The sequence below is a fragment of the Salvelinus namaycush genome, chromosome 29, assembly GCF_016432855.1.
Source record: "Salvelinus namaycush isolate Seneca chromosome 29, SaNama_1.0, whole genome shotgun sequence".
NCBI lineage: Eukaryota > Metazoa > Chordata > Actinopteri > Salmoniformes > Salmonidae > Salvelinus > Salvelinus namaycush.
Genome location: NC_052335.1, coordinates 5,186,240 through 5,211,177, shown reverse-complemented (window position 1 = coordinate 5,211,177; position 24,938 = coordinate 5,186,240). Strand labels below are relative to the sequence as shown.

The following is a 24,938-nucleotide window of genomic DNA, read 5'->3' as shown; positions in this document are numbered from 1 at the left end:
CCTGCAGGAGCGGGTCACTGCTTTGATGTTTACAGAAAACGACAGGGTGTTGTCCAGGGTCACGCCAAGGATCTTTGCACTCTGGGAGAGGGACACCGTGGAGTTATCGACTGTGATGGAGAGGTCTTGGAGCGGGCAAGCATTCCCCAGGGGGAAGATCAGCTCCGTCTTGATGAGGTTGAGCTTGAGGTGGTGGCCGACATCCAAGTTGAGATATCTGCCAGGCACGCAGAGACGCGTGTCGCCACCTGGGTGTCAGAAGAAGGGGATGAGAAAAGTAGTTGAGTGTCATCCGATAGCAATGATAGGAAAGTATGAAAGGACATGACGGAGCCAAGTGACTTGGTGTATAGAGAAAAGAGAAGAGGGCCTAGAACCGAGCCCTGGGGGACACCACTAGTGTGAGCACATGGTGCAGACACAGATCCTCTCCACGCCACCCTGTAGGAGCGACCTGCCCGGTAGGATGCAATCCAGGAGTGTGCAGCGCCTGAGACGCCCAGCCCTGAGACGGTGGAGAGGAGGATCTGACGATTCATGATGTCCAAGGCAACGGATAGATTCTAGGAGGATGAGAACAGAAAAGAGAGAGTCGGCTTTGGCAGAGCGGAGAGCCTCCGTAAGGAGAGCAGTCTCAGTTGAGTGACCCGTCTTGAAGCCTGACTGGTTAGGGTCAAGAAGATAGTTCTGAAAGAGATAAGTGTTTTGGAAAGAAAATAAAGAAGGGATACCGGTCTGTAATTTTGACTTCAGAGGGGTCGTGTGTTGGTTTCTTGAGGAGTGGAGCACCTCTGGCCAATTTGAAGTCAGAAGGGATGCAGCCATTGGTCAGGGATGAGTTGATGAGGGAAGTGAGGAATGGGACAAGGTCTCCAGAGATAGTCTGGAGAAGGGAAGAGGGGATGGGTTCGAGTAGGCAGGTTGTCGGGCGGCTGGACATCCCTAGTCGCAGGATTTCATCTGGAGAGAGAGGGGAGAAAGAGGTCAAGGCTTAGGGTAGTTCTGTATGAATGGGGCTAGTGAACTCAGTAGGCTGAGTGAATGAGGAGCAGATGTCATCAACCTTTTTTCAAAGTGGTTGACAAAGTCATCTGCAGAGAAGTAGGGAGAAGAGGTGGAGGATTAAGGAGGGAGGAGAAGGTGGAAAAGAGTTTGCCAAGGTTGGAGGCAGAGGTTTGGAATTTAGAGTGATCAAAATCATCTTTAGCAGCAGATTTAGAAGAACAGAAGGTAGAGAGGAGGGAGTGAAAGGAAGATAGGTCCTCTGGAAATGTAGTTTTTTCTAAATGTTCTCCTGTTCTGTGAGCACGCAATGAGTCACTCAGCCATGGAGCTAGGGGAGGGTCGAGCCGGCCGGGAAGAAAGGGGACAGTGGGAGTCAAAGGAGGTGGAAAGGGAAGGAGAATAAGGTCGAAGAGGCAGTCAAGAGACAGGAGGGAGAAGGATTTAGCAGAAGGAAGAGATGATAGGATAGAAGAAGAGAGAGAGTACTGGAAATGCCAACTGACATTTACTCCTGAGGTGGTGACCTGTTGCACCCTCGACAACCACTGTGATTATTATTATTGACCCTGCTGGTCATCTATGAACATTTGAACATCTTGGCCATGTTCTGTTATAATCTCCACCCGGCACAGCCAGAAGAGGACTGGCCACCCCTCATAGCCTGGTTCCTCTCTAGGTTTCTTCCTAGGTTCTGGCCTTTCTAGGGAGTTTTCCCTAGCCACCGTGCTTCTACACCTGCATTGCTTGCTGTTTGGGGTTTTAGGCTGGGGTTATGTACAGCACTTTTTGACATCAGCTGATGTAAGAAGGGCTTTATAAATACATTTGATTGAAGAGAAAGAACAACAATTGTGATGGCACATGTACATCTGGGTAGGGTTGGAGGAGAGGGAGAGAAAATGAAAAAAGTAGTGATCAGAGATCTGGAGGGGGTTGCAGTGAGATGAGGTTAAGCATATTGCCTGCCTTGTGAGGGGTAGGGGACTGGAAAAGGGTGAGGTCAAAAGAGGCAAGGAGGGGAAAGAAATATGTGGAAAGAAATTAGGCGTTTGGAGGTTGAAGTCGCCCTGTATGATGAGCTGTGAGCCATCGTCTGGAAAGTAGCTTATCAAGGTGTCAATCTCATTGAGGAATTCTCCAAGAGGACCTAGTGGGTGATAGACGACAACAATGTTAAGCTAGATTGGACACGTGACATGAGGAGATGGACAGGTGAGAGAGGAGGAAAAGAGAAAATCTCCATTTAGGAGACATTTGTAGTCCTGTGCCACCACCATGATGACCAGATGCTCTAGGTCTATGAGAGAACACATAGTCAGATAACGAGAGAGCAGCCGGAGTAGCAGTGTTCTCTGGGGTAATCCGTGTCTCTGTCAGGGCCAAAAAGTGAAGGGACTGACCACAGATTGGTAGTTTCAAAGGCTGCCAAAGACTAGGATGTCCACATGGGTTGTGCGTGCAGGGTACACTAGATGAGAAGGGTTGAAACCACGGGGGTGGGGCGCATCTGTAAAACCTAGTGACAGGAGTAAACAGGCATGGAAATCACACACATACTAGACAAAGCTACAAAAGAGCAAAATGAGATAATCTGAAAATAACTAGGTAACATACCCAAGTAAGAGAGTGGTGTGAAGCCTTCCTCTCTTTCCTTCCTCAAGTAACATCGCAGAACAATTCTGCAGAATGTCTTTGTTTTGGCGACAGTCTTCGTTTTGGGAGACAACACCACCGCCCAACAAGACTGCAGCTTACTGTAGCCACTGAAAAACTGGGAGAGACTAAAGTACTAACACTAATTGTAGGGCCCTATAAAATCCGCAATGCGGATAACGCGGACGGAATCATGGAATCCAGACATTAAAATGGATTTCAACAATATCGTAACATTTATTGAACTTAGTAGGGAATCAAATAAATAAATGTTCCCAGGTTTATCATAAGACATGAACAGACTGCACCAGTGATTGGTATTTCCTCCAAATTTCTGAAGAGGCAAAGAGAATTCCCCGTCATGTGCAGTGTGCGCATCTAACACTTTGTGTAGCCGTTAGCGATGATGCTAATGAAAAATCTTCTGGTAGATGCACTGGAATTAAAGGGTAACTTTAAAAAAATCTACATTTCTCAAATGTTTCAAAGACCTCAAAAGTGGTCTCTTGATGTGGTCTAAGCATTATCGTGGACTTAGAACGTCCAATTAAGTTATTTTTCTATTAAAAACGTAATTTTGAGATCGAAAAAATGAAAAACATGAACAAATAAAACAGTTATTTTACAGCCCTATAATTGCTGATTGCCTAGCGGAGGTGACGAAAACGACCCCCTCCAACAGACACAACCATCAGTCACAAATGGACCTGAAACCAGTCCAAGTCAATGTTCCAACACTTCACAGCCACAAGTATTGAGCATTCAGCAGTTCAAAGCAATGATAAAGTAGGAAGCTAGGTAGACAGGTAGCACTTAACTAGAATTACCCTATCCAGACTATATCCACAACAACACTTACTGAAAGGCAAAAAGGCTACTCTTGCAGAGATTAGCTGCCTTCCCAAGCTGTAGATGAGCACAGTCGCAAATACTACAATAAGCTGAAGGGTAACTCATTTACACATTTCTTATTCTATTCAGTTCTATAATACTCTATTCAAATCTATGTCGTGCAACTATACTATGCACAAAACAATCTTTGCCTCACCACCAACTGTAACTGAGAGACATGCCATTTAGTGAGAGAGGCTGAGATCTGAAACTGGAGTGTCCCTTGAGAAACCTTCCACCCTTCTCCCTGACCTTACCCTCCTTCACAACACACGCACGCGCACGCACATGCACAAACACACATGCATGCACACGCGCACGCACGAATGCGTGCACAATACGCACGGACACACACAGCTCAAATAACCTGAATGGAGCGCAAACATCAGATGAGATCGATAACAAAAGCAGCTCATAGAAAATGTGAAGACGGAACAAGAGACGACTGCACCTGGCATTTCAAGGCTACCATGGCAACTAGACCAAATGGCTGTTCATTTGGTGAGGTCCATCAAACACTCCAGATTACCCAACGCTTTCCTGAGAAGCGCTCTCTACCAATGGGAGAAGACTTTATTTATACCCTTCACAGAGGCACCTGCTGCTTGTTGGGCAGTGAAGGAATGTGTGTGTGGGTGTGTGTGTCAGTGTGTCACACACCATATGTAAACTCTATAGTCAAATGTGCTGTGCGCTGATAATGACTGAGATAGGCTGTTCTCTAGTTGCCATGACACTGCCTATGGAACAACAGGGATATGTAAACTAGCCAACAACATTGGCCGTAGCGTACAGAGGTGTGTGTCATGTTAATCCTCTGTTACGACAATATCGGTGATGAGTGATGACTGAACTTTTGGCCTGGTGGTGTTTGTTTTCTGTGCGTGTGTGTGTGTGTGTGTGTGTGTGTGTGTGTGTGTGTGTGTGTGTGTGTGTGTGTGTGTGTGTACACATTTGTGCATGTACGTGATTCTGAGGGGTGCGGATTAGGTCTGGTCGGGTTGAGGGAGTACACACGGGGACATAAAACAAGAGACACACACACTAACATCTCAGTATTATGACCGCGTTAGTTTACATACCGGCGGTCTGTTTAAGAATACAACATGGCAGAGAGACACAGATGCTGGGATGCTGGACTCATTCACACACACGCATGCATGCACAGACACACACATGCACACACACACACGCACGCACACAGCAGGCACACAGTGCCATGACTCAGTGCCAAGATCTCTCTCACTGAGCGGTTTGAGGATTTGGGCACGTTCTTCAGTTTTGCACTGAAACATTGCATTGAATAGTTCCGGCCAGATGTCTTGATGCCACTCAACCACATACAAACACCTGGACAACTACCACCACTGAAAGAAAAACGTAAGCCCCTTTAAACTAAACTGCCTGACAATCTCCCTGTAAGACTTCATCTAAGTGACACAAATAGAGGCAATCGTGACTGTGCTCGTGAGACAGGCTTTTATAAAAAATGTATGCACGCATGCACGCTCCCCCACACACATGGTCTGCTGAGTAAATACTACAATAAGCTGTGTGTGTGTGTGTGTGTGTGTGTGTGTGTGTGTGTGTGTGTGTAACAGCTATAGAGGCACGATCTGTCCACTGCTTCTCTTCTTCTGAGGTATGTAAGGAATGCTCAAGCTCTGCAGGCCACCATGATGTTGCACGCACGCACGCACACACACACATGTGTAAGGACGTGGGCTACTACTAGTGCAACAGCTTGTAACGGTACGTTTATCACGGTATGGAAGAAATACATAAAGCACACACCTTCAAAACCAAGGCATGGACCTCACATCAGATACTATCACCATACTTAAGTTTCTATACAATATGTGTTACGATTCTATATGCATCACGATTGCAATTCGACACAGCTATTGCATTGCGATTCGCTGTTCCAGACATATTTCCCTATACTGTCTGTCTGCTGCAGAGGGACAAGAGAGAGCCATAGTAAAAACAACTTTTGATCAGTCATGGAAATAAAAGAGCTGAAAACATGTCGTCTCACCTTTTAAAAAGAAGATTGAGGCCAAAGTATAAGAGGAGAAATACAGATTTTAATAAAAAATCTGTAGAATCGATAATCAAAAGAATATTGCGTCACAATACTCTACTGTATCGATCCCCCCCCCCCACCCATACTTCACAAATACACATTGTAACAGTACGTTAACACTGCATATACTGGATGTGCAGGCATGTACACACACATACTGTACAAATACACATCCTCTTTCAGACACACACCTCTGTGTTCCTACAGGTAGATGCTCTGTGTTAGGGAGAAATATAGTTTGTTGATAGTACACTCTCAGAAAAAAATGGTACGGTTAGGGTACAGTATTGTTGTCGGGGATACAAAAATATTTAAAAAACACACAATTTACCTTCAAAGGTACACATATAATCTCACATGGTACTGTTTGGTACCATGCAGATAATCTAGTATAATGGTACATTTTTGTTCACAATATTTTGAATATAAAGGTACAGTCATCACACACTCTCAAAAACCACACCCATCACTATCATATTTCCCAGTATGTCCTACTGCAGGTTGAAACAAAAATATATATACGTGTGTTTTTGCATGCTCATTGATTGATTGATCTTATGCTACGCAAAGATAAATAACGCACATTTTGAGATAAGTAACATACATCTAAATGCAGATTGCAGGTGATTAACATGTTTGGAAATCCTAAATCTGTCTGGATTCCAATAGAAATTACATATCACTTTGAAAGCCAGCATAACGTGACTTGCCTGATGTGGCCTGCAACCCAGGAGTTTCAGACCATTGTGTTCGGGGGGAAACTAGGCTGTCAAAGTATGGCCTTATGACCTACAGTATGTCATGTATTGTCATAAAGAGTTTAAGTTCAAATATAAAATATTAACTTAGGCACTCACTAGGTGAAGGTTATAGACCTGAAGGACTTTGAATGGAACAACCATGACTCTGTCACTAGCAAACACAGTCATGGGTGGTACTGGTAACTAAAATTCACTTGAAAGGCACCCTGGGAAATATGCAAATAAGGCATTACACCCTGCAGTGTTGAACAACAGCCAAAAACCTTTTTAGAGCTACATTTTTGCCACTTAAAAGGAACAAGCTGCTTTGTCCCTGTGGTGGTACCCTAAAAAGGCAAATGTGTACCTTTTCCAAAGGTACGCTTTTGTACCTTTACTATCTTGTCCCCTAAGGTACACTATTGTCTATTTTAAGGTACAAATTGCAAGGGTACAATAATGTACTTCGAACCAAAGGTAATTATGTGATAAGTGTAAATCAGGGCCAGTAGCAAGCTGTCTGTATTTATATACTGCAGAGGGCAGAAGTGATGACTTGCTGGCTTTATATTATCTACGTGTCTGGAGGTGTGTGTGTGTGTGTGTGTGTGTGTGTGTGTGTGTGTGTGTGTGTGTGTGTGTGTGTGTGTGTGTGTGTGTGTGTGTGTGTGTGTGTGTGTGTGTGTGTGTGTGTGTGTGTGTGTGTGCCTCAGCAGAGCCAGTCAGAGTTAGAGCCATTGATTTTGTGTTGGAACAGATGGAGGTATTTCACTATACCACCAGACCTGGTCAGGGACAGAACTGCTGACTGAGACGCCACCTCCATGCAACCCCCCCCCACACACACACACACACCTCTGGTCTTTCCCTGCTCTCTTTACTAATAGCCTCCGCTCTTAGGGGATAGTGGCTATATATTTTCCCCTCTCCTCTGACTGGTTCTTGTAGTAAGGAAAGATGTGACCCTGGTGGTTTCTAGGGATAGCTGCCTGTGTAAATGTCAGCTCAGATCACATCCCACATAGGATTGCAGTAAGAAGGTAAAGCTAGTATGAGTCTAGCATCGACTGCCAAGAGCCACTCAAACAATATACTGCTCGTGACTTGTGTGTTGTTGTTGTTGTTGTTGTTGTTGTTGATTATGAGGGGAAGTGGGGACAGGGAGTAGCTGTCAACTCCAGTTCTACCCCAACAAAACCCACCCTGAGCAGGACATTGACCACTGATCTGTAAGTATGTCCTGCCTCACCTGCTTAGGGTAGTATTTTAGGAGTGGTGCTGGAATGCCGCGTCTACAGTTTCATAGAGCAACGTTATCTCTCAGTGCTACACTATGGACAACCCAATTCCTTCTAAAGGTATTTCCATAAATGAAGAGTATCTCTAACATGTCTGCCTTTACAAATTAACAACTGTTTCCTGGTTCAACCAAAGTTCTCTTGACTCTGAAAAGGAAATGGGATGTCACCAAAAGTGTAACCGTTGGTTATTATCTTCAATGTGTGAAATGCCTTTGTTATTATCTTCTTCTGTGTAATATATTTGTTCTTACCTTGTTCTGGTCAGTCCAGTACAGGAAGTAGCCCTGGGGGTCGACTCGTAAGGTCACAGGGGTCACCGTAGTGGAGTCCTGTTGAGAGAGGAAAGCATTCCATTTGTGAGAGATAGAAACGTGTGTGCTGAACGGAGAGCACATGTGGTTAAAGTGTGTGTATCATTTTGTTGCGTGATTGAATGCGACAGAGAGCTGCTTCCGTTCCGCTGTGCTTAAAACAGCGGGCTTTGATTGAAACAGGAGAGAGCTGCATTATGTGTATGTATTGAAACAGGAGAAAGCTGCCGCGTATGCTATTGTCTTTCAGACACCATCCTACAAAAGGACAACACCAAGGCATTATGTCACCACACACACACACACAGAGTAACAGTCCCAGCCCAGGGCCGTCTTTACACACCGTAGCAAAGGCAGATACTGTTGGCTGCTTCTATAAAAAGCTGTGGCGTTTCTGTCCATAGTTGCCAGCCCAGCACAGCACTCAGCTGAACACACTGACTGATCTTCCTGTCTGCCTGTCTTCCTGTCTGCCTGTCCTAGGCCTGATGAATCATACAGGAATACATACAGTACAATTGGACACACTGTGAAGCTGGGACTCTTCAAAAAGGATTTCCAAGATATCGCCCATGCTGCATCAGAGAATCAGACATGATCGATTCTCAAAAAAAGTGTCTAAGACAAGGTCAGCTTCACAAATGGCACCCCTATTCCCTGTATAGTGCACTGCTTTTGAGTCCACAGCCGCACTTTTAAAATGGTGTAGGTCTACTACTGTATGCTGGTCACTATGTTGAAGGTTGTATGCGTGCTATGACATCATGTTAGGGGGCAGATTACATACACTGACGAAAAATAGAAATACAACATGCGAACAATATCAAAGATTTTACTGAGTTATGAGGAAATCAGGAAATCAGTCAAAACAGGTCCAAATCTATGGATTTCCCACGACTGGGAATACAGATATGCATCTGTTGGTCACAGCTCCCTTAAAAAAAGGTAGGGGAGTGGATTAGAAGACCAGTCAGTATCTGGTGTGACCACCATTTGCCTCATGCAGCGCGACACATTTCCTTCGCATAGAGTTGATCAGGCTGTTGATTGTGATTGTTGTCCCTGTCCTCTTCAATGGCTGTGCAAAGTTGCTGGATATTGGCGGGAACTGGAACACACTGTCGTACACGTCGATCCAGAGCATCCCAAACATGCTCAATGGGTGACATGTCTGGTGAGTATGAGGTGATGGCGGCGGATGAATGGCAAGATAATGGGCCTCGGGATCTCGTCATGATATCTCTGTGAATTCAAATTGCCATCGATAAAATGCAATTGTGTTCATTGTCCGTAGCTTACGCCTCCCCATACCATAACCCCACTGCCACCATGGGGCACATCAGCAAACCGCTCGGCCATCTGCCCGGTACAGTTGAAATCGGGATTCATCCGTAAAGTGCACACTTCTCCAGCGTGCCTGTGGCCATCGAAGTTGAGCATTTGCCCACCGATGTTGGTTACAACGCCGAACTGCAGTCAGGTCAAGACCCTGGTGAGGACAACGAGCGCACAGATGAGCTGCCCTGAGACCGTTTCTGACGGTTTGCATAAATTCACCTGTGTGATGACGATGCTGTTTAATCAGCTTCTTGATATGCCACACCTGTCAGGTGGATGGATTATCTTGGCAAAGGAGAAATGCTCACTAAACAGGGATGTAAACAAATTTGTGCAGACAATTTGAGAGAAATAAGCTTTTTGTGCATATGGAAAATTTCTGGGGTCATTTATTCCAGCTCATGAAACATGTTTATCTTTTTGTTCAGTGTATATACTGTATCTCCCTTGTGATTTATTTTAAATAAGGACTGTCTTAGTTACTAGGGGTCAGTTACTAGTCCTGGACTAAAAAGCATATTCAATGGCGAATCCCTTTTTAGTCCAGGAGTAGGTTTAGTCTGGATCTGGGAAACTGGCCCAAGAGGTCTAGTATTTATAAGATTTCTACGGCCTATAGCTGTCTGACTGGAAACAGAGGGTTGGCGGGTGAGAGATCGTCATTGGGTTCTGGTCACCTGTAACAGGGTAACCTGAACTGGTGTTACCTGATGTACCCGCTGACCGCTCTAAACAGAATTGATTGCAATCGTATCGATCCTACTCTATTCCATATAGACAGAGGAGTGTGAGAGAGAGAAATCGAGAGAAATCGAGAGAAAGAAAGAAAGAAAGAGAAAAGAACATCGCAAATGGTCAACTTACACACATGAATAGCATGCCATGACTCATGATAAATCAGATGAAAGATGCAATATATCGAGTACTGGTATTACGATGACAATAATGACACAAATTAAGTCTGGGCATGGCTATGTGTTTGTAGTCAGCAGAATGCTACAACTTTTAGTCCTAAACTTCACAGATTTCATGGATGATGTTGTATATTGGACTGAGAGATCTAAAAATGGCTGGTAGCCAGTACAATCTGCGTAACGATGTGAAAACAGCCATTTGGACCAGATTCTCCTCCCCTTAAAGGATAAGTAGATATATTTTTTCAACCAAATCTCTATTTTTGATGTAAATGGGATATTATATATACACTTTTATATATACATACACTTTCTGGGCGATATCACTAGAGGTCGACCGATTATGATTTTTCAACGCCGATACCGATACCGATTATTGGAGGACCAAAAAAAGACGCTACCGATTAATCGGCCAATTTTTATATATATATTTGTAATAATGACAATTACAACAATACTGAATGAACACTTATTTTAACTTAATATAATACATCAATAAAATCTATTTAGTCTCAAATAAATAATGAAACATGTTCAATTTGGTTTAAATAATGCAAAAACAAAGTGTTGGAGAGTAAAGTAAAAGTGTAATATGTGCTATGTAAAAAAGCTAACGTTTAAGTTCCTTGCTCAGAACATATGAAAGCTGGTGGTTCCTTTTAACATGAGTCTTCAATATTCCCAGGTGAGAGGTTTTAGGTTGTAGTTATTATAGGAATTATTGGACTATTTCTCTCTATGCCATTTGTATTTTATATACCTTTGACTATTGGATGTTCTTATAGGCACTATAGTATTGCCAGTGTAACAGTATAGCTTCCGTCCCTCTCCTCGCCCCTACCTTGGCTCGAACCAGGAACACATCGACAACAGCCACCCTCGAAGCATCGTTACCCATCGCTCCACAAAAGCAGAGCAAGTGGAACAACTACTTCAAGGTCTCAGAGCGAGTGACGTCACCGATTGAAACGCTATTAGCGCGCACCCCGCTAACTAGCTAGCCATTTCACATCGGTTACACCAGCCTAATCTCGGGAGTTGATAGGCTTGAAGTCATAAACAGCTCAATGCTTGAAGCACAGCAAAGAGCTGCTAGCAAATGCACGAAAGTGCTGTTTGAATGAATGCTTACAAGCATGCTGCTACCTACCACCGCTCAGTCAGACTGCTCTATCAAATATCAAATCATAGACTTAATTATAACATAATAACAAACAGAAATACGAGCCTTAGGTCATTAATATGGTCAAATCCGGAAACTATCATTTCGAAAACAAAACGTTTATTCTTTCAGTGAAATACGGAACCGTTACGTATTTGATCTTACAGGTGGCATCCATAAGTCTAAATATTCTTGTTACATTGCACAACCTTCAATGTTATGTCATAATTTGTACAATTCTGGCAAATTAATTACGGTCTTTGTTAGGAAGAAATGGTATTCACACAGTTCGCAACGAGCCAGGCGGACAAAACTGCTGCATACAGTGGGGCAAAAAAGTATTTAGTCAGCCACCAATTGTGCAAGTTCTCCCACTTAAAAAGACGAGAGAGGCCTGTAATTTTCATCATAGGTACACTTCAACTATGACAGACAAAATGAGAAAAAACAATCCAGAAAATCACATTGTAGGATTTTTAATGAATTTATTTGCAAATTATGGTGGAAAATAAGTATTTGGTCACCTACAAACAAGCAAGATTTCTGGCTCTCACAGACCTGTAACTTCTTCTTTAAGAGGCTCCTCTGTCCTCCACTCGTTACCTGTATTAATGGCACCTGTTTGAACTTGTTATCAGTATAAAAGACACCTGTCCACAACCTCAAACAGTCACACTCCAAACTCCACTATGGCCAAGACCAAAGAGCTGTCAAAGGACACCAGAAACAAAATTGTAGACCTGCACCAGGCTGGGAAGACTGAATCTGCAATAGGTAAGCAGCTTGGTTTGAAGAAATCAACTGTGGGAGCAATTATTAGGAAATGGAAGACATACAAGACCACTGATAATCTCCCTCGATCTGGGGCTCCACGCAAGATGAAACCAAAATAGAACTTTTTGGTAAAAACTCAACTCGTCGTGTTTGGAGGACAAAGAATGCTGAGTTGCATCCAAAGAACACCATACCTACTGTGAAGCATGGGGGTGGAAACATCATGCTTTGGGGCTGTTTTTCTGCAAAGGGACCAGGACGACTGATCCGTGTAAAGGAAAGAATGGGGCCATGTATCGTGAGATTTTGAGTGAAAACCTCCTTCCATCAGCAAGGGCATTGAAGATGAAACGTGGCTGGGTCTTTCAGCATGACAATGATCCCAAACACACCGCCCGGGCAACGAAGGAGTGGCTTCGTAAGAAGCATTTCAAGGTCCTAGAGTGGCCTAGCCAGTCTCCAGATCTCAACCCCATAGAAAATATTTGGAGGGAGTTGAAAGTCCGTGTTGCCCAGCAACAGCCCCAAAACATCACTGCTCTAGAAGAGATCTGCATGGAGGAATGGGCCAAAATACCAGCAACAGTGTGTGAAAACCTTGTGAAGACTTACAGAAAACGTTTGACCTCTGTCATTGCCAACAAAGGGTATATAACAAAGTATTGAGAAACTTTTGTTATTGACCAAATACTTATTTTCCACCATAATTTGCAAATAAATTCATTAAAAATCGTACAATGTGATTTTCTGGATTTTTTTTTATCATTTTGTCTGTCATAGTTGAAGTGTACCTATGATGAAAATTACAGGCCTCTCTCATCTTTTTAAGTGGGGGAACTTGCACAATTGGTGGCTGACTAAATACTTTTTTGCCCCACTGTATACCCTGACTCTGCTTGCACGGAACGCAAGAGAAGTGACACAATTTCCCTAGTTAAAAGAAATTCATGTTAGCAGGCAATATTAACTAAATATGCAGGTTTAAAAATATATACTTGTGTATTGATTTTAAAGAAAGGCATTGATGTTTATGGTTAGGTACACATTGGTGCAACGACAGTGCTTTTTTCGCGAATGCGCTTGTTAAATCATCACCCGTTTGGCGAAGTAGGCTGTGATTCGATGAGAAATTAACAGGCACCGCATCAATTATATGCAACGCAGGACAAGCTAGATAAACTAGTAATATCATCAACCATCTGTAGTTAACTAGTGATTATGTTAAGATTGATTGTTTTTTATAAGATAAGTTTAATGCTAGCTAGCAACTTACCTTGGCTTATTGCTGCACTCGTGTAACAGGTAGTCAGCCTGCCACGCAGTCTCCTCGTGGAGTGCAATGTAATTGGCCACAATCGGTGTCCAAAAATGCCGATTGCCGATTGTTATGAAAACTTGAAATTGGCCCAAATTAATCGGCCACTCCGATTAATCGGTCGACCTCTAGATATCACTTGGTTTTGAGAAACTTACACCAACCAGCGATAGACTTCCTCGTGCTAGTTCTGCAGTGTCCGGGCGTGAATAAAACTAGAGCACGACCGATACATTGGTTGACCCATATTATCGGCCGATATGAACATTTTACAGAAATAGTTGTACCTAAGAAGGTAAACTAAACAAGTGTTTTGTATTTACTTACATATTTATAGAGGATATCGTTGCTTTTTGTTGGTTATCATGTAAACCACAAATAAAAAGTTCGCAAATAATGTTCATTTTAATATGCAGTTAAGAAATGATAATTTAGTCCTTTGAGCACAATTTGGGTAAAAAAAAATAAGTTTTTCATTCCACCTGAACAAAAATAATATATTAGCAGATATATTGGTAATCGGTCCCAAAAATCCCATATCGGTTGGGCTCTAAATAAAACATGATAAACATAAGCTCCAAAAACACCCTAAAACGTACTTTTAGAAACGGCAACACTCTCAGTATAGTGATACAGGTCTTTAGATGTTGTACAAAAAGAATTGTCATTCCAAACTTTATCTGCAACGTTATGTTCCATTTTATGCAACTCAAGCCATTTCAAACAACAACAAAAAAATTACTTTGATTGAAAAAATATGATTTTATAAACTCAGCAAAAGAAACAGAACCCTGTCTTTCAAAGATAATTCGTAAAAATCCAAATAACTTCACAGATCTTCATTGTAAAGGGTTTAAACACTGTTTCCCATGCAAAAAAATTAATGAACATGCACCCGTGGAACGGTCGTTAAGACACTAACAGCTTACACACGGTAGTTAGATGAGTTAGATGTACTATTGTAAAGTGGTTGTTCCACTGGATATCATAAGGTGAATGCACCAATTTGTAAGTCGCTCTGGATAAGAGCGTCTGCTAAATGACTTAAATGTAAATGTAAATGGTAGGCAACTAAGGTCACAGTTATGAAAACTTAGGGCACCAAAGAGGCCTTTCTACTGACTCTGAAAAACACCAAAAGAAAGATGCCCATGCTCATTTGCGTGAACGTGCCTTAGGCATGCTGCAAGGAGGCATGTGTGGACTGCAGATGTGGCCAGGGCAATAAATTGCAATGTCCGCATTGTGAGACGCCTAAGACAGCGCTACAGGGAGACAGGACAGACAGCTGATCGTCCTCGCAGTGGCAGACCTGCACAGGATCGGTACATTCGAACATCACACCTGCGGGACAGGATGGCAACAACAACTGCCTGAGTTACACCAGGAACGCACAATCCCTCCATCAGTGCTCAGACTGTCCGCAATAGGCTGGGAGAGGCTGGACTGAGGGCTTGTAGGCCTGTTGTAAGGCAGATCCTCATCAGACATCACCGCCAACAACTATGGGCACAAACCCAACGTCGCTGGACCAGACAGGACTGACAAAAAGTGGTCTTCACTGACGAGTCGCGGTTTTATCTCACCTAGGGTGATGGTCGGGTTCGCGTTTATCGTTGAAGGAATGAGCGTTACACCGAGGCCTGTACACTGGAGCGGGATCAATTTTGAGGTGGAGGGTCCGTCATGGTCTGGGGCAGTGTGTCACAGCATCATCGGACTGAGCTTGTCATTGCAGGCAATCTCAACGCTGTGCGTTACAGGGAAGACATTCCTCCCTCATGTGTTACCCTTCCTGCAGGCTCATCCTGACATGACCCTCCAGCATGACAATGCCACTAGCCATACTGCTCGTTCTGTGCATTATTTCATGCAAGACAGGAATGTCAGTCTTCTGCCATGGCCAGCGAAGAGCCCGGATCTCAATCCCATTGAGCACGTCTGGGACCTGTTGGATCAGAGGGTGAGGGCTAGGGCCGTTCCCCCCAGAAATGTCCGGGAACTTGCAGGTGCCTTGGTGGAGGAGTGGGGTAACATCTCACAGCAAGAACTGTCAAATCTGGTGCAGTCCATGAATAGGAGATGCCCTGTAGTACTTAATGCAGCTGGTGGCCACACCAGATACTGACTGTTACTTTTGATTTTGACCCCCCTTTGTTCAGGGACACATTCTATTTCTGTTAGTCACATGTCTGTGGAACTTGTTCAGTTTATGTCTCAGTTGTTGAATCTTGTTATGTTCATACAAATATTTACACATGTTAAGTTTGCTGAAAATAAACGCAGTTGACAGTGAGAGGACATTTCTTTTTTTGCTGAGTTTATATTTATGTCCCCACTCTCCCTGGCCACAGCTACAAACACATTGAGTCATTATGGAATTCTTAGAGGCTCTTACTCCTGGGTCTGAATTCACACACAATCTCAGAGTATCGGCTGCTAAGAGCTAAAAGGTTTTCTCAATTAGCTCTGGACAAAATCTTACACTAGGGAAGGAAATTGTCATAATTAAAGGAATTCTTCCCATTTCGGAGTAATTGTGATGGTTAACAGGTTTTGTCTCAGCTCTCCTTTGAGTGAAGGGACAGAGGGAGGCAGGCAGACTGAGTGGCGACAGCCTTTGTGGCCTTGGGAATTCACCCGTCACAGCAGTATTTCGTCCCATTACTGCTGATGAAGATTTAAGGGTTGTACCATTAGCCATTGCCTAGAAAAGGGGATGGGGCCAAAAAGGGTTGAGTTCCGATTGTTTAGCTTGGGTTTTCTAACAATGTCTGGGTGGTTAGCAGTACAGACAGATAGAGTCTACGGAGGCAATTTATCTTCAAACCCCCAGAAAGGATTTGGTATGAGAAATAATGCTTTCCTTCTTGTTCTCTTCTCTCTCCCCCTTTTCCCATCTCTCATTCTTTGTATTTTCTCTCTCTCTCTCTCCTTCTCCCTCTCTCCTTGCTCTACAACACTTGTATCAGGCAGTGTATCAAAGTAACTGTATTCTGGCCACTCCATGCCATCTCCACCCTGCTGAGAGGATTTGGTCTCCATCTCGTCTCAATACTGCACTTTCCTCGCTCCACGGGTTCGTTGTGTATGTTCAGGGTTTCCCATGACCACCGTGTCACTTCTCTTCGGACATACAGTTGCACCAGGGGAAAGGTTTCGATTGAGAACACACTCAATGATTTACGCATGTCTGAATTATCTCTCTCTCCTTCCCTCCCTCCCCTCTTTCATTTTTCACTCTTTCCACCGAGGGAAAGGGGGACGAAGGGAGGAAGGAAGGAGTGCATGTGAAAACTGTGAGAATGCGCTGTGTGTGTGTGTGTGTGTCAGGAAAGACCTTAGGCTATGGGGTGTGGAGAGAGGTCATGGAAGTCCCCACCCTCATCTGCACACTATAAAAACCTGGCTAGCACACACACCTCACACCCCTTCTCACAACATACCACCCCATGCAGAGAGAGAAAGGAGAGAGAGAGAGAGAGAGAGAATTCGTTTAATTGCTATTTATGACTCACAATGACCATAAAACATAATAACATTTATAAACGAATATGAGTAAAAAAATATTTAAAAAAGAAGACCCACCCACATATTTTGCCTAGTCTACTTGTTGAGTTTATCAACAGTGACTGCGTCTGATGCCTATCCAAATATCTGAATACATACACACTGTCATCGTTGTGCAATCAATGTTCCTGCTTATTTGCGCGGCTCTGCATCAGTCAACAGTCCCGCTAGCAGTCAACATCACACAGGTGGGCAGGTGCGTGGCATTTCCAACGCAAACCAGCAAAAATTTCCTTATTAATGAATTGCTTCTTAAGACAAGTGTAGGTTATTTATTTAAGCTGCATAGGCTGTCTATAAGGTAACAATACATTTTTAAAAAGGCAAAAAAATAAAACGTGGTCTTTCCACATGATCATTCTGTGTTAAAATAAAACACGTTGTTGTAACGTTACCTATTAGAAATGACTACGGGGAGTGGTTTGCAGTAGCCTTCTCCTGTAGGCTAATCTTACCCAGAGACGATATGTTGTAGCAGAGCGGTGCTTGACAGCGGCGAGCAATACATTCGAATCAAGGTCATGTTGCTGTTACCGGCTGGCGAGAGTGACGGATGATACCAATAGACCACTCATTCAAAGAGGTTTCTAGCGGTCAATGGTATAGCCTTACAGAGATGAATGTGGAGATGTATAAGTGCAAACGAGTGTGATTAAAATGGCACACTACTGTGTCCGGTGTCTGTGTAAAGCAGTTCATTCAAGGCAATGACCTCTCGTTCTCAATCTGAAAAAGCGGGCTGCGCACAGAAACACACGCGCGCGCTCCCCGTGACATTTTAACCGACATGTCGAATGCGTTTGACATTGTCACCCACAACTGTAGCGCTTTCTGTAGCCAAAAGTCTAACAGTGGTGGAACGATATTCCCTCAAGCAGGCAGTGGAGACTGTTGCACTGTGGCAAATGTATAAGACGTCCGTTTCAGTGCGGTGGTAACTGTGTAACAAACATTGGCTACATAAAAGACAGTGATAAACCAGTCCCCTCCAAAAAAAAAAAATAAGACTTACATCATCCCACTTCATGAATTTGCTGCCCTTTCTCAGGCTCTCGCTCACGGACACCGGCTTGAGCTGCAGCGCGTGAACTCCTGGCTGAGCCCCGGCCATTGACTCATCTACTCTCCTCAACCGACAAAAAACCAAAATAAACGGTTTTAAGTCGCTTTCTCCTTTTTCTTTCCTAAACGAAACGACCCTTCTGCTGAGGAACGATAGGCTGATGGAAGCTCCACTAGTGTTGGCAGTATGTCATTCCAGCGTGGGGTTGCGGGTCTCAGCTTTGAAGCTCCCTGACGCGAGTTGGACGAGAAAGCAGGCTCAGCTGAGGGACTGGGTGAAGTCCGCTGATGACGGCTGATGCAGTTTCAGAAAGAGGGGGGAGGGATGGGGGGGGGGGGGGGGGGGGGTGTAGAGACTTTGAATGAGTGAGTGTCTGCACTCCTATTTAAAAACAGTCAATGCGGGGAACGAGTTCCGTGGCTCTATGTGATCTAGCGCCTCCCTGCGCTCAAGGCAATGTGGATAGTAGGCCTGCACACACTCGTACCGTTCTACTATCCTTGTGGGGACCAAACAATTGATTCCCATTCAAAATCCTATTTTCCCTAACCCTAAACCTAACCCGTAACCCCAACCCTAACCCCAAAACCCTAACATAAAACTAAACCTAACCCTAACTCTAAACCTAACCCCTGACCCTAATTGTAACCCTAAACCTAACCCCGAAGCCTAAAAAGCCTTTTTCCTTGTGGGTACCCGACGAAATGTCCCAAAATTGTTCCTTGTTTTACTATCGAGGACTTCTGGTCCCAATAGGATAGTAAAAACAAACCACACACAAACAGAGAAAGAGAGAGCGAGAGCACTGTTACTTCCTAAAATGTCCAAAAAGGGATGTTACAATATTCAAACTGCTTCAGCCATGTTCCTCTTGGTGTTCAGTGGACAGACCAGCTGTCTGAAATGGAAACAGTGTAGGCTTCCTGTCCCATGTCACTAATGATTGATTAATCCTGACACGTGTGCACACACCCACCACCCACACACACACACACACACACACACACACACACACACACACACACACACACACACACACACACACACACACACACACACACACACACACACACACACACACACACACACACACACACACACACACACACACACACACACACACCTCTGGGACCAGTCGACATGGCAGCCCAGAGAAGAGAGACATGTGGCTTCAGTCCTTCTTTCAAAGAGCTATTTATAAAATAGTAGTACTGGGGGCAAACAAATATGGGTTTGAAGTCAGTTGTGTGTTAGGTCATTTGAATAACCCACAGCCTCACGTCATGTCTGGTGTGAAGCTTTACAGACGAGACAAGCAAACTACAGTGTACTCAGCTTATTAAAAATACAGATCTACTATAATAGTCTACCATCTATAGCGAGCGGTCGGAAACCATATAGAGAAAGCTTCCGATTACTGTATGCATTTCACTTTTAAGAGAAAATCTATTAGAAGATCAAATTGCCAAGGGTGGATGCAATTCTTTTAAGACAATGCAATAAGTTCTCATTGTCACGTCTGCTCCCGCTCCCCCTGTCTGGCGCTCGAGGTCTCCAGGCTGCTCATCATTACGCACACCTGTCACCATCATTACACGCACCAGCGCTTCATCGGACTCACCTGGACTTCATCATTGATTGCTTCCCCTAGATCTGCCACTTCCTCAGTTTCAAATCAAATCAAATCAAATTTTATTTGTCACATACACATGGTTAGCAGATGTTAATACGAGTGTATTGAAATGCTTGTGCTTCTAGTTCCGACAATGCAGTAATATCCAACGAGTAATCTAACCTAACAATTTCACAACAATTACCTTATACACACAAGTATAAAGGAATGAATAAGAATATGTACATTTAAAAAAATATATATGAATGAGTGATGGTGTAGAACGGCATAGGCAAGATGCAGTGGATGGTATTGAGTACAGTATATACATATGATATGAGTAATGTAGGGTATGTAAACATATAAAAGTGGCATTGTTTAAAGTGGCTAGTGATACATTACATCAAGATGGCAAGATGCAGTAGATGGTATAGAGTGCAGTATACACATATGAGATGAGTAATGTAGGGTATGTAAACATTATATGAAGTGGCATTGTTTAAAAACTTCTTGTCAATAGGGGGGCGCTGTTTTCACTTTGGAAAAAATCGTGCCCAAATTAAACTGCCTTGTACTCTATTCTAGATCGTACAATATGCATATTATTATTACTATTGGATAGAAAACACTCTCAAGTTTCTAAAACTGTTTGAATTATATCTGTGAGTAAAACAGAACTAATTTTGCAGCAAACTTCCATACAGGAAGTGAAAAATCTGAAAACGATGCTCTGTTCCAGGGCCTGCCTATTCAATTGCCTAATATTTATCGATATGCATGCACTTCATACGCCTTCCACTAGATGTCAACAGGCAGTGGAAGGTGGAATGGGGTGTCTAGCTTGATCTGAGGCCGAACAAGAGCTTTTGGAGTGACAGGTCTGGAAATTTCTTTGTCTTCTCTGGTGCGCGAAGTACGTCGACATTGGCTTCTGAAAAGCGTTCGGTATACACGGCGGATATCTTCGGCTCTGATTTTATTTGATACATGTGATAATAACATCATAAAGTAGTTTTTTTCAACCGAGTTGTATCAGTTTATTCAACGTTTATTGGGACTTTTGGAATTTTCCGGTTTTTGCGTCAAGAGAAGATGGGCATGTTCGCGCCACATGGCTAGCTAAGGTTGTTAATTCGACAGGAGAAAAGGACATTCTAAAACCAAACAACGATTTATTCTGGACCTAGGACTCCTTGTACAAGATTCTGATGGAAGCTCAACTAAAGTAAGAACAAGTTATGATGTTATTTCGTATTTCTGTGGAAAATGTTGATTCCTATTCTCTGCCGTTTTGGCGGGCGCTGTCTCGCAATAACGCAAGCTGTTTGTTATGGTAAAGTTATTTTTAAAAATCTAACACGGCGGTTGCATTAAGAACCAGTGTATCTTTCATTTGACATACAACAAGTATTTTTATGTAAAGTTTATGATGAGTTCTTTGGTCAGATTAGGTGAGTGTCCAAAATAGCTCCGGACATTCTGGTGAATCGATGCTACATATTCACAATGTATAACCACGGTTTGCAGCTCTAAATATGCACATTTTCGAACAAAACATAAGTGTATTGTATAACCTGATGTTATAAGACTGTCATCTGATGAAGTTGGTCAAGGTTAGTGATTAATTTTATATCTTTTGCTGGTTTTTGCGAATGCTATCTATGCGGTGAATAAATGCGGTTGTGTGTTTGGCAATTGTGGTAAGCTAATATAATGCTATATTGTGTTTTCGCTGTAAAACACTTAAAAAATCAGAAATATTGGCTGGATTCACAAGATGTTTATCTATCATTTGCTGTACACCATGTATTTTTCATAAATGTTTTATGATGAGTATTTAGGTATTTCACGTTGCTCTCTGTAATTATTCTGGCTGCTTTGGTGATATTTTTGATGGTAGCTGCAATGTAAAACTATGATTTATACCTCAAATATGCACATTTTCGAATAAAACATAAATTTATTGTATAACATGTTATAAGACTGTCATCTGATGAAGTTGTTTCTTGGTTAGTGACTAATTATATCTATATTTGGTCGGTTTTGTGATAGCTACCTATGCGGTAGAAACATGGTGAAAATATGCGGTTGAGTCTTTGGCTATTGTGGTTAGCTAATAGAAATACATATTGTGTTTTCGCTGTAAAACATTTTAAAAATCGGAAATGATGGCTGGATTCACAAGATGTTTATCTTTCATTTGCTGTATTGGACTTGTGATTTCATGATATTTATATGCTATTATTTACTTGTGGCGCTATGCTAGGCTATGCTAGTCAGCTTTTACTGATGAGGATGCTCCCGGATCCGGGATGGGTGTTAAGTAAAGGTTAAAGTGGCGAGTGATACATTACATCAAGATTGCAAGATGCAGGAGATGGTATAGAGTGCAGTATACACATATGAGATGAGTAATGTAGGGTATGTAAACATTATATGAAGTGGCATTGTTTACAGTGGCGAGTGATACATTTATTACATCAATTTTGCACGTGTTTGCATCGCTGTTGTTTCGTTTCTCTTGCCCAGACGCTGTTCTTGTTAAGTTTCACGTCTATTCAGTATTAAACCCTCACCCTGTACTTGTTTCCCGTCTCCCAGCTTCTGTAGTTACGGAACCGTTACATTCATGTACTACACCTCATGTTGCTCTCCTGTGGTATAGGCTACACGTCAAACACAAAAACACTGCGGTAACATTTCTCTGAATGGCACAGTACACTCCAACCCCAGGGCATACTGCAGTATGATAGCCTAGAGAATTTTGGGAGCTGCCAAGTCACATTTTGCCAAGTCCGTATGCCCTTCAGTCACCAACTGGTCAGTCCACGCTCATCTACAGCAGAAGGTTAAGGACATCCAGCCAGACTGAAAGGCTCTACGCTAGAGGCCAGTAGCTGTGATATTAACACAACACGACCACCATAGCCTTATGTGGATTATTACAGTAAATGTATAATGTAGTCCTGCTTGAGCTTCTATGTTGAAATAGCCTCAAAACCCAGAACCAAATCTTGTGTCATGTGCAGTCTCTCGCGAAAGACTTTTGTTATATTGTCCAGCTCTAAGTCAATGCTTAATAAAATCCACCTCAGTTGGAGCCATTACATGATTTATTATTATGGAATATGTGTGTTATAAATCATGTATCAAATCAAATCAAATCTTATTAGTCACATGCGCCGAATACAACAGGTGTAGGTAGACCTTATAGTGAAATGCTTACTTACGAGCCCCTAACCAACAGTGTGGTTTCAGAAAATACGCATAAGAATTAGAGCTAAAAGTAACAAGTAATTAAAGAGCAGCAGTAAAAAATAACAATATATACAGGGGGGGTGCCGGTACAGAGTCAATGTGCGGGGGCACCGGTTAGTTGAGGTAGTATGTACATGTAGGTAGAGTTAATTAAAGTGACTATGCATAGATAACAACAGAGAGTGGCAGTGGTGTGGAGGGGGGGGGGGGGGCAATGCAAATAGTCTGGGTAGCCATTTAATTGACTAGATGTCCAGGAGTCTTATGGATTGGGGGTAGAAGCTATTTAGAAGCCTCTTGGACCTAGAATTGGTGCTCTGGTACCGCTTGCCGTGTGGTAGCAGAGAGAATAGTCTATGACTAGGGTGGCTGGAGTCTTTGACAATTTTTTGGGCCTTCCTCTGACACCGCCTGGTATAGAGGTCCTGGATGGCAGGAAGCTTGGCCCCAGTGATGTATTTGGCTGTACGCACTACCCTCTGTAGTGCCTTGCGGTCGGAGGCCGAGCAGTTGCCATACCAGGCAGTGATGCAACCAGTCAGGATGCTCTCGATGGTGCAGCTGTAGAACCTTTTGAGGATCTGAGGACCCATGCCAAGTCTTTTCAGTCTCCTGAGGGGGAATAGGTTTTGTTGTGCCCTCTTCACGACTGTCTTGGTGTGCTTGGACCATGTTCGTTTGTTGGTGATGTGGACACCAAGGAACTTGAATCTCTCAACCTGCTTCACTGCAGCCCCGTCGACGAGAATGGGGGCGCGCTCGGTCCTCTTTTTCCTGTAGTCCACAATCATCTCCTTTGTCTAATATACGATAAACCTTTGGGCATATTATAAATGTTATACCATATAATTAGGACCACCAGAGTTTTGAGTAACTTCGTTGTGTTTTTACCAGAGCTGCCGTTAGATCAGCTGACAGGACTAACTGTTGACGGCATTGTCCCCTATGTGAACCCTGCAGGTGCTGTAGAGAGTAAACATGGCTCCACCTGCTGTTTTTCAGCTGCCAATACCGCCTGTGTGGTCACTTTCACCACCAGGGATTGTCAGTTCCGTATTTCTACCGCATGGTGGCGCCATAAGACCACGGCCGTCAGAGGCACATGAAACAGCCAGCACTGTTTCACTGTAGTTTCTTACCGCCAGCACCGCTAAGACTGTCACACGTTGTTTCTTGTTAGGTCTGAAGTTGTTCCCCTGCCTTTCTCAGGTGCGATCGCGGGCTTGGAGGAAAGACCTACAGTAGAGAGTGGGAAGGGAGCAGGAGTATCGTAGGAGGACATCTGTCACGGCTCAAAGACTTTTCTGCTGACTTGTGAAGCAGTCATCAGTTCTCAGTCCCTGTTGAAGTGATTGAAATTCCATGACAAAAGAAAACAAACAAGGCATCCCTCAGCCTCGTAAATTGTGTCATCGGTGGACAGTGACATGGAAACATCACATAATCTGAACGGAACCTGCCTGGCCCTGACCTGGACTCAGACAGACAGGACGGAGTCGTACAGTCAGACAGGCAGGAGGGAGTAGTACAGTCAGACAGACAGGAGGGAGTAGTACAGTCCGACAGACAGGAGGGAGTAGTACAGTCAGACAGACAGGACGGAGTCGTACAGTCAGACAGGCAGGAGGGTGTAGTACAGTCAGACAGACAGGAGGGAGTAGTACAGTCAGACAGACAGGAGGGAGTAGTACAGTCAGACAGACAGGAGGAAGTAGTACAGTCAGACAGACAGGAGGGAGTAGTACAGACAGACAGGAGGGAGTAGTACAGACAGACAGACAGGAGGCAGTAGTACAGTCAGACAGACAGGACGGAGTCGTACAGTCAGACAGACAGGAGGGAGTAGTACAGTCAGACAGACAGGAGGGAGTAGTACAGTCAGACAGACAGGAGGGAGTAGTACAGTCAGACAGACAGGAGGGAGTAGTACAGTCAGACAGACAGG

At 43.5% G+C, this 24,938-nt stretch overlaps 1 protein-coding gene across 1 annotated transcript in view; it reads right to left on the bottom strand.

The window, feature by feature from the left end:
* The window catches only part of LOC120023930 (1-phosphatidylinositol 4,5-bisphosphate phosphodiesterase beta-1-like), a 195,230-nt gene extending 176,993 nt beyond the window's left edge, over nt 1-18,237 (bottom strand). Inside the window, exons 1-2 of the mRNA XM_038968032.1 lie at nt 18,073-18,237; nt 7,928-8,005 (exon numbers count right to left, since the gene is read on the bottom strand). Coding sequence (XP_038823960.1) covers nt 7,928-8,005; nt 18,073-18,171 — 177 coding nt within the window. The 5' untranslated portion in view covers nt 18,172-18,237. The remainder of the gene's footprint in view (nt 1-7,927; nt 8,006-18,072) is intronic.
* Nucleotides 18,238-24,938: the final 6,701 nt, after the last annotated feature.